Source organism: Copadichromis virginalis, linkage group LG8 (genome assembly GCF_057382275.1).
Source record: "Copadichromis virginalis isolate Kocher_CV1m ecotype Utaka linkage group LG8, C_Virginalis_male_GT1.1, whole genome shotgun sequence".
Lineage (NCBI taxonomy): Eukaryota > Metazoa > Chordata > Actinopteri > Cichliformes > Cichlidae > Copadichromis > Copadichromis virginalis.
In genome coordinates, this window is record NC_140625.1 from 13,347,570 (window position 1) to 13,357,474 (window position 9,905).

At 40.1% G+C, this 9,905-nt stretch overlaps 2 protein-coding genes across 7 annotated transcripts; one reads left to right on the plus strand and one right to left on the minus strand.

Moving 5' to 3' along the window:
• Positions 1 to 41: 41 nt before the first annotated feature.
• phkg2 (phosphorylase kinase, gamma 2 (testis)) lies at positions 42 to 5,557 on the plus strand. Its single transcript, XM_085465915.1, has 10 exons — positions 42 to 234; positions 475 to 586; positions 1,728 to 1,903; positions 2,003 to 2,057; positions 2,166 to 2,231; positions 3,121 to 3,284; positions 3,367 to 3,457; positions 3,544 to 3,697; positions 3,842 to 3,967; positions 4,062 to 5,557. The coding sequence occupies exons 2-10, from the start codon at positions 492 to 494 to the stop codon at positions 4,305 to 4,307; spliced, it is 1,173 nt and encodes a 390-aa protein (XP_085322041.1). The 5' UTR covers positions 42 to 234; positions 475 to 491; the 3' UTR covers positions 4,308 to 5,557.
• On the minus strand, positions 5,143 to 9,842 carry cfap119 (cilia and flagella associated protein 119). 6 transcript variants are annotated; one of them, XM_085465920.1, is made up of 9 exons: positions 9,522 to 9,842; positions 8,808 to 8,842; positions 8,634 to 8,694; positions 8,382 to 8,545; positions 7,985 to 8,055; positions 7,757 to 7,873; positions 6,987 to 7,065; positions 5,884 to 5,958; positions 5,143 to 5,777 (listed from the first exon to the last, which is right to left on the minus strand). In XM_085465920.1, exons 3-9 carry the CDS (start codon positions 8,675 to 8,677, stop codon positions 5,623 to 5,625), a joined length of 705 nt encoding a protein of 234 aa, XP_085322046.1. In that variant the 5' UTR covers positions 8,678 to 8,694; positions 8,808 to 8,842; positions 9,522 to 9,842; the 3' UTR covers positions 5,143 to 5,622. The 6 variants fall into 6 exon arrangements, with proteins under 6 accessions (XP_085322046.1, XP_085322044.1, XP_085322045.1 ...); XM_085465918.1 differs by having other exon boundaries at positions 8,634 to 8,699; XM_085465919.1 differs by having other exon boundaries at positions 9,507 to 9,842.
• Between the last annotated feature and the right edge of the window lie 63 nt (positions 9,843 to 9,905).

The window sequence follows — 9,905 nt, forward strand, 5'->3', positions numbered from 1 at the left end:
CCGGCCTCTCGGGGGCGCTCCTGCGGCACACTGTAATAATAACTTCCAGGACTGTGACCAGAATGTAAACAGTGCTCAGGTGATAGTTAACTGCTGTTAACATTAACGGTAGCTAATTTCGTTACTGTAGCCGCTTAATCGCACACGTTATGGCTTCACTATAGATTCCTCGACCTGAGAGGGCTTCCTGATTCCTCGTTTCCCTCTCTGTCTTGTCGTTTGATTGCATAAATGGTGAGTAGCTTCCTGTTCGGTCAGTGAACCTGCTGCTGTATCAAGGCCATAGCAAAGACAGTTACCTAACCGTTTTGATGGACTTCTAAATAACAATAGGTCGAGGAGATGTGTGTATACACGTTTGACCTGCTAACTAGATTTAAACTAAAGCTAAGGGCACAAGAGTTAGGTAACTAGTTCCTGTTTATTCAGAACCACTGGTACAAACTAAGACACGTGACTATTTTTTTTTAACAGCTCCATAAGCTGTAAACATGACCAAAGACATCGTTGTTGGGGACGAACTACCAGACTGGGTGGGGGCCAAGGAGTTTTATCAGAAGTATGATCCTAAAGAGGTGATTGGCAGGTAAGTCAACCAAAATAGATATACAATGCTGTTAAAAAGCATCCATCGTGATTTGTTTGTTGCTGTCGTTGCTTTTCATATTTGTTACACTGTATGTTTCATATCATCAATAAATTTTAAATATTAGACAAAGATAACCCAAATAAATTCGAAAGGAGGAGAGAGGGAGGGGAGAGGGAGGGGAAACAGGAGGACAAAGGAGGGAACAACTAAGCTGTAGTGCCTCTTCACCTCACTGTGCAATACCTTTTGTGCAATACTTTTGTAAATAGTCAACGGTGCAATAGACTCAATACTTGAAATGTGCAATTCACTTGTATTTTTATTTTTATTCCTATTTATTCTATTTATCCCCTTCGTATATTTTATTTATATTGTCTCTGTATTTATATATATGTGTGTGTGTATAACTCTGTAACTTCTGTCGGTGCTGTGCTTTTTTGGAAATCGAATTTCCCAGAGGAACCCACCCGAGGGATTAATAAAGTTCTATCTTATCTTATCTTATCTTATCTTAAATGCAGTTTTTGTTTATTAAAGGTGGAAAAAAAAGTTACTGACATCTATCAATCTTGAAAGAGTTACAAAAACAAGCCTTTGGAACTCCATGGAGAAATGAAGAAAACCTGAAAATGCGGTGAACCTTCCTAGGAGTGGCCGGCCTTAAAATGACTCCAAGATGCCACCGACAACATCCAGGACGTCACAAAAGAACCCAGAGCTACATCTAAAGAACTGTGGGCCTAACTTGCCCCAGGAGCTGCTTTACTGCCTCAGAACCTCAATAACTTGCTATAATTGATGAAACAATGAATTCTGCGCTCTACCAGAAGATCCAGAAGGAGAATGTACAGCAGTCTGTTAAGCCACTGACACTCAAGCCCACACGGGTTATGCAGCAGAACAATGATCCAAAACACACCAGCAAGTCCACATCTGAATTCTAAGAAGAGTGGAACAAAAGTGTGTTCAGGTTATCTTTGTCTAATATTAAAATGAGTATAATGATCTGAAACATGTAAGTGGAATGGGGCAAATACTGTGCACAAATACTGTACACAGAGCTACTGTGTACATTTTTAAAACCGTGTCATTTCTTTAATAATGTTGAAAATGCACTGTATTGTATGCTCATTGTCAGGGGTGTGAGCAGTGTGGTGCGCAGGTGTGTGCACAGACACACGGGCCAGGAGCTGGCGGTGAAGATTATCGAGATCACAGCTGAGAAGATGACAATCCAGCAGTTGGAGGAGGTGAAAATTTCCACGCTGAAAGAGATCCAAGTGCTCAACATGGTGAAGGGACACCCCTCCATCAGTACGTTGCTGTTCTCTCTCCTTTTGTTAAGGAATCATAAAATTTCTTTCCATAAAGTTTGGTAAGTGTTAAAGTTTTCTTCTGTTTCATTCCCTTTAGTCACCCTCATTGATTCCTATGAGTCTGCTACATTCATATTTTTGGTGTTTGATCTGTGAGTATGAGGACAAAAAACTATTAAACTAAATACTTTTTACACTCCCAACCTGAAATTCAATTTTTTTTCAACAACATTTGTCAATTTGCTGTCTTTTGTTGACAGCATGAGACGTGGAGAGCTGTTTGACTACCTCACAGAAAAAGTTACCTTAAGTGAGAAGGAAACCAGGTGAGCCGCAGCATGACTGCACTATATCTGTATTAATTAATACTAGCAGCATTTTGCATTGGGCACATCATAAAGTTCTGTTTCTGCAGACCATATTGCAAAATATGCCGCCTTTCAAGATTTTATTTAAAAGTTATCCAGCGAGCAGCTCTGCGTTAAAGAGCTGCTGAATATCTAAATATAATCACACGTTTGGTGTCGACTCCCACTTTTAATCTCGTGTCACGCAGCCCAACTTAATCTCACATCAAAAAAGCCGAAGCCTCAAAGCTGCAGCTTTAAAAAAGAAAAACACTCATGTTTTTGGGGTGGTTGTTGTAGTTTTGTAGTGTTTGTTATTAGCATTGTCCTGCTGAAAAATGCAAGGCCTTCCCAGAAAAAATGTCTGGATGGGAGCACATGTTGCTCTAAAACTTGTATATACATTTCATCACAGATGTTGCCTTTCCAGATGTGCAAGATCACAGTCGCAGTGCTGCTTTTTAGCTTTGTTGCTTGCGTACAGAGATTTCTCCAGATTCTCTGAGTTGAGGTTATGGGAGTTCATATTATGTATAGTAGATAATGAGGTATTCAAAGTCTTTGCAACTCATTGAGGAACATTATTCTAAAATTGCTTCACAATTTTTAGATGCAGGTTTTTGCAGATTGTTGACTCTCTACCCATCTTTATTTCTGAGAAGCTCTGATTCTCTAAGATTTTCATTTTATACCCAATCATTTTAATCACTTGGTGAAGCCAGCAATGTTGTGTATCCCATGAATAATCAAGCCAAAGATATGATTAAAATTACACAAACATATTACACAGTGTTTACTCTGAACCTTAGACACGCTCGGACGAAATCTATTTTACACGGATCAAATGTGTGTATTCGGTTCTTTACAGGAGCATGATGCGAGCTCTGCTGGAGGCCGTGCAATACCTTCATTCCCTCAACATCGTACACCGGGATCTGAAACCGGAGAACATTCTCCTGGACGATTATGGCCATATCAAACTCTCTGACTTTGGTTTTTCCGTGCAGCTACAACCTGGGGAGAAGCTTCGAGGTATGGCTGTGGATCATGAGCATATCCTGTGACAAGTGTTCATCCATTATTAGTTTAAAACAATCTTTTCTGTTATAATCAGAGCTCTGTGGGACACCTGGTTATTTGGCGCCCGAAATACTAAAGTGTTCCATGGATGAAATGCACCCAGGCTACGGCAAGGAGGTCGATCTGTGAGTCTGTCTTTGTTCGGCGGAGATTTACAAACGTGCTACTTCTCACTGCCGTTTCTAACATTTGCATGGTGTGTGTTTCTAAGCTGGGCCTGTGGAGTCATCCTCTTCACCTTACTAGCTGGCTCGCCTCCATTCTGGCACCGTAAGCAGATGCTGATGCTGAGGATGATAATGGAGGGTCGCTATCAGTTCAGCTCCCCAGAGTGGGACGACCGGTCTGACACTGTGAAGGATCTGGTAAGCTCATACAGTCAGCTTATTCTGTACTGCAGCAACCCTAATATTGACATTTTCAGTGCAAAGAATAAATCATATTGCAGTATTTGCATCTCTTAAATCATTCATGTGTACTTCTGTAATCTTTGTGCTTGTGATACTCAGATATCCAGGCTGCTGGTGGTGGACCCAGCTAACCGTCTCACTGCTGAGCAAGCCTTGGCCCATTCCTTCTTCAGGCAGTACCAGCGGGAGGATGTGAGGCTATTCAGCCCCAGAAAGACGTTTAGGGTGAGCCGCTGTGTTAGCCCAGCATTGTTATTGCCGCTGATTTAAACTGTCTGTGGAAAAAGGAAATAAATTCCACATGCTTCCATGCATCCAGGTTCTGATAGTGAGCGTGCTCGCCTGCATCAGGATGTACAGCCGCTACCGCAGGGTGCGGCCGCTAACCCGAGAGGTGCTGGCGAGGGATCCTTACTCCATCCGCGGCGTGCGCAAGCTCATCGACGGCTGCGCCTTCCGGATCTACGGGCACTGGGTCAAGAAAGGGGAGCAGCAGAACCGAGCAGCCCTCTTTCAGAACACTGCTAAGATCATGCTGCTAGAGCTGGAGGAGTTTGAAACATAAAAGGTCAACCTCGTCGCTCAAAAACGCTTTTATGTATCCGTTTGCATGTGCTGTCATTGCGGTGTTTGCTCCATCGAGTTACTGTTTCAAGATAAGGAATGCAGGGACGGGGGATCTTTGTGTGCCTTAATGCGCATCGTGGCTCTGAAAGTTCAAGATAAGCATGCACCACTTAATATTCCTTATCTGTTGTTGTCTGAAACTCCCTGTCAGGTCATCCGGTTTGCAGTGCAATTTGCCGTTGAGGACACCTTGCACGATCTCTTTAGTAAAACTCATCATAATATATATTTAGGATTTTATGTGTTAATCGTCCGTTATAACTGAGTAGGCCAGTGGCGTCAAACTCATTTTAATTCATGGGCCACATGCAGCCCAATTTGATCGCAAGTAAAAGTGTTTCATAATAAAAATCTATTTTAAAAAAATCTTAAAAATGTTCCTTTTCTTTTAGCGGCGAGTACAATTATGTATTTAATAAATCCTACATTTACTAAACAGATGATGGTGAAATTAAGTGTCGCTCTTAACGACTTACAAGACGAGTGGCCCACAGTGTGTGTGTTTGACCCCTCTGATGTAGAGAAAGCACTGTGTAGGTTAAGTGGAAATCAAAGCACTGAGATTAGTTATTAGTTATATACCTAGTATGCTCATATTGACTCTACTTGAGTAGCTTTGCATGATTCACGGTTCATAAAAACACTTGTATGTCTTTTACTGCGCATTAGTGCAGACCTTCAGGCCACACGACCATTAAGCCAACTTTCTTCCTTATTACCTGAAACTTTAATATAAACACGTAACATTGTAATACTACAAAAACAGCAGAAAATAAGGAAAAAGCATAATAAGTCTCCTTTATTAGACACATACAGGTACATAGAAGTGCTGCGTTAAAGCTCAGATTTACATATATGCCAGTATTACGAGTCAGCACTGGGGCACATGTGTGAAATATTCAAGTTAAATATTTGGAGTGTTTGTCGTGTTTCATGCATGCAAGCATTCCTCAACAGGAAACCCACTCAAGACTAACTGTGAACATCGTTTGCGACTGTAAAACTAACAAGCACCATTCCTAACTCAGTTCATTCTTTCATCTAGAGAGAATTACGTTCTTTTGATTTCCTGGAAGTGCCTGTTTGGGGAAAAAAACATGTAATTATATAAATGCAGGTATAAAGTATGTTGTGCTGTACATGGAGAAAAATGGTTTTATTGACAATAAAACAAATGTTTTAATCGTGCTGCTTTGTAGGAGTGCTTTATTTGAAATCTACCACCTATCTAGATGGGGTAAAAAAAAAGTGTGTTATTTTTTGGCTTTGTGGCTGTTCTGTGAGTAATCTAAAGCACTGTTTTGCTGAGATGCTTTTTCTTTAATCCGCTGATCTAGTTGCCCAGACACAAGCATCATCTGCTCTCTGACTTGTTGCTCTATCAGTGCCTTCAGCTCAGATGTGGCTCCTGAAAGAGAGGAAATGAAGCCGTTCCTTGCATGACTTTGCTTGGGCTGTGTTGGACTGTAAAAGTTATGCCTGCAGCATAACTGCTGCGCTGCCGTGATTTTTACCTGCTGGGGCCGCGATGGAGGCTTGCTGTGTTTCAGAAGACGTCCCATCTTCCGCCTCTGTCTCATTCTCAACACCTGGTCGGATAAAAGTAATAATAAATATAGCTCAGTACTTTTTTTTTTTACTTTTTTTTTCTAAATATCCCATTTTTAATGCAACACATAACAAGGCAGGTGCTGGATTAGAGGAGTTTTTTTTTTTTCTTTTAATATTCATTTCCACAGGAAGTGAAAAGGAGATTAAGAATGTTTTGCAAGAGTACATCTGATCCAATTTCACTCTAACCACAACTGTGCAAGATTGGATCACACATGTAGTCACTGCAAAGAGGTAGAAGACCATTTTTATACACTACATGAACTGAATTTCTGAGCCAGCTATACAAAGAAATCCATGCCATGAAGCACCCGGCATACTGTTTCTGTACTGGTGATAATTCCAGAGAAGGGTCGGAGCTCTGCAGTTAAGTGAGCCAGCAGAGCATTGGCTGGGTTTCTACAGTTCCTAAAAGCGTCTACTTTGCAATAATCTCACTTACAGGTGATGGTAGAATATGTATGAGAGAAAAACTTTTACAAAATGAGTTGTTGCAATGGCGACATCCTATTACAGCGCCACGCTCAAATTCAGTGAGCTCTTTAGAGCGACCCATTCTTTCACAAATGTTTGTAAAGGCAGACTGCGTAGCTTGTTGCTTCATTTTATGCATCTGTGGCAATGCGACTGAAAACATCTGAATTTACTTTCTTTCTTATCTTAACACTGTATGATTTCAGATTGCTTTTCCTTTTTTTGTCTTCATTGTCTGACAGCTTTGTTTGTGCCAAACATGTTTGCTTTTCCAAGATGAACTCTGTAAATTCTCTATAGGCTCTTCTTCGTGTGTTACTTTTATCTGTTTTTGTTTATTCATTTCTATTCGTGTTATTTCTGTTAATACAGTATATGTGTGATATGGCATTGTCTAAACTGACAGGCAGGAGGGTAAAAGAAAGAGGGAGAAAGAAAAAAGGGAACAGGGGAGAATAAAGGCGAGAATAAAATATAATTGCTCTCCCCCGCTATATGTAACTTTAATGCTACTAAAAACTTTGCTTTTTACCTGGCGCAGAAGAATCCTCCACGGTAGGGGATCCAATATCCGGCATCCCAGAGTATCTCAAAGACAGATCAAGATTCACCTGTTGGTGGAAAAAAAAACTTACTTAAAATGTATTTGGTACACAGGGGGCACTACTGAGAACAGGAAAGCTGCACAGAGGGTAACTAACATGGCCCAAAAAAATCATTGGCTGCCCACTGCCACCCCTGGAGGCCATCACCAGATCCTCCTGTCTCAGGAAAAACCAGGGCCATCACAGGTGACCCCTGGTAGGCACCTCCAGACTCACTAACAGCTTCTTGCCCTGGGCCATTCAGACTGTTAACACTATCCCCCCACAACACACCCACCCACCTCTAGCCACTCAGAATCTATTCAGACCAAGTCTTTTCTCCAAGCACTTTGCTCTCCATTGTGTGCCTTTCTATTGCTTTGTACATACATATATACATATTCCTCTAGTTTGTATATATCTCTTCTGTTCCTATATATTCCTGATGTCTTTACTATTTTATTTTTTTTACTCCTGCACAGCTGTCGTGGAGCACCCATAATTTCCTTGTATGACAATGACAATAAAGGGTTATTCTATTCTATTCTATTCTATTCTATTCTATTCTATATTTGTTTGTTTGTATATTTGTGATATAATTTATTATTTCACAAACAAGCATGTAGCACTAAATACAATCTATGTGCTTTAGAAATACATTTTACTTTACCTAATGACAAATACTGAAAACTCAAGTCAGTTAATTCATGACATTTACCTGTGTGGTAAAGATATATTTATATAGCTTGTAGTGTTTCATGTAGTTGTTGAGGATGTATGTTAAGACACGGTTAACCTCATCAGCATTGAAGAGGCTGATGCTGAACGGAGGCCGCTGTAGAGGGGAGACACACACGCACACACAAACACACTATGAATCAGCATTACAGTCGTGGATCTGTATGAGTTTGAAAATGAAACAGTGACTGCCAAATTTTGCACACACCCTGACTGAGTGGCATAACAGAAGCTCTCTGCAGTACTTGAAACACTGCTCCGAGTTATTGAGTGGAGTTTCTGCAAGAAAGGAGGTTCAGACACATGTCATGTAAAGTTAAAGGATACTTTGGCATTTAATGGTGGTGATGCAAGTCACGTGACACTAGGTCAACAATCTTACTAAGTTAATCACTGACTCATAAGATTGTACAGTATTTCCTTCAATTGCCTAAATACTGTATTTTTTTTACAGACTTAACAGAAGAGTTGAGTCTGCGCTAAACAAATGTTGTGAGGAGAAGAGATCATTTGTACTGTTTTGATTTTAAACACATCATTTTCAAAGCCACATAGACCCCCGCCTTGCTGACTACACATAGTTAAGATAAAGCTACTTTGCTTACCCACGTTGGCTTCATGAATTGACTTGATAATGGACAAGAGAGTAGACGTTTGTTCTTTGTTGAAGCTGTGCTCTCTGCAGAAAAGCACCGTCTGAACGTACAGCTCCAGAAGAACTCCCTTTCTGGGTTCAGGGAGGTCAACTCGAAGCACACTGCACAGAGCACTGTCACAGAGGAGAACAAGTAACCCCCCTAAATAACGTCTGTGCCCTATAATTGAGTGATTATTGTTTATAAATGAGTGACAGAAACCTCTCCAGATCGGGAATGGATTGCATTTTGTTGATCTCTTCCATATCATGGTAGCTTACATCTGTCCTGAGGGAAATAGATTCATGGATAAATATTACAATCAGGCAGGCAAAGTGTAAATAAAATGGAAGCTAACGAAAATGATCTGCACCGTGTGTGTGACCCAGCTCTCACCATAGCATCACTTTAGCTTTCAGGTCATGTGGTAGCTACAAAAGAAAACGATGCTTTTTATACATTGTAATCCATTACAAATAATAATAAAAGCTCTGTCAATTGTAAGATGTAACATGAATATTTATGCCAAAATTGTTTTTTTTTTTTAATTAACAGAGGCTAAATGAGTAGGAAGTAAAGAGAACCGAACACAGAAGCAGCGAATAAAACTTGAAGAGCATACCTTAATTGTCCCATCCATTTTTAAAAGTTATTATTTCTTTAGGTGAAATAACTAGCTATAGTTAAAATGGACAGACTTCAAAACATGTTTTACAGTTTAAAGAAAATATATCAGAAAATAAATCTGCCTGGAGTATGCTCCGTTTTGTTAGCCACCTGTATCCTAGCAACAGGCCACTTTTTTCTTTTTCCGGTTCAGTGTCCTACAAAATAAAACAACTAAATAAACATTTCTTTACTGTTTATCACATTATTATACATCATGTTATATAATTTAATAGATCTTATTTATGCAGCAATGCTCTTAAAGGTAACGGCATGAGCCGCACTGATTTGTTATTATCTTATAATTTAATGTAAAGTGAAGTGCCCCCCCCCCCACACACACACACACACACACGCACACACACACACGCACACAACGAAACAAAACAAAAAGAAAACCAAAACAATAATAATGAATTAATTAAAAACCTCATCACTTGGTACATTTGCAAGTCCTCGGTTAAACCCATGATGATGAGATCAGCGCTCTGTGGGAGTCATCCATCTGCTGTTGGATTTCTTGTTCTTGTGGCTGAAAATAGGAGGCTAACGACCTTTGTCTGTATGTTTTCGGATCGTTATGCCAAACGTAGTGCCAACATAATGCAGGATGAAGAGTCGAAAGTTAAATCTAAAAATAAACAGAGAGAAAAAAAATTGCAGGCGAAAGATGTAATGAGCCAGGCTGTTGTGTGATAAATAAAAGAAAATTAAAGATGCTGGGTTTGGAACTCTTTTTAAGCTCTCCATCGCTGCGTGAAGCTGTAACCATGGCAACGCCATAAACCTGCCTGAGTTTTCTGTCAACAGCTGTGTGCTTTTGTTTTT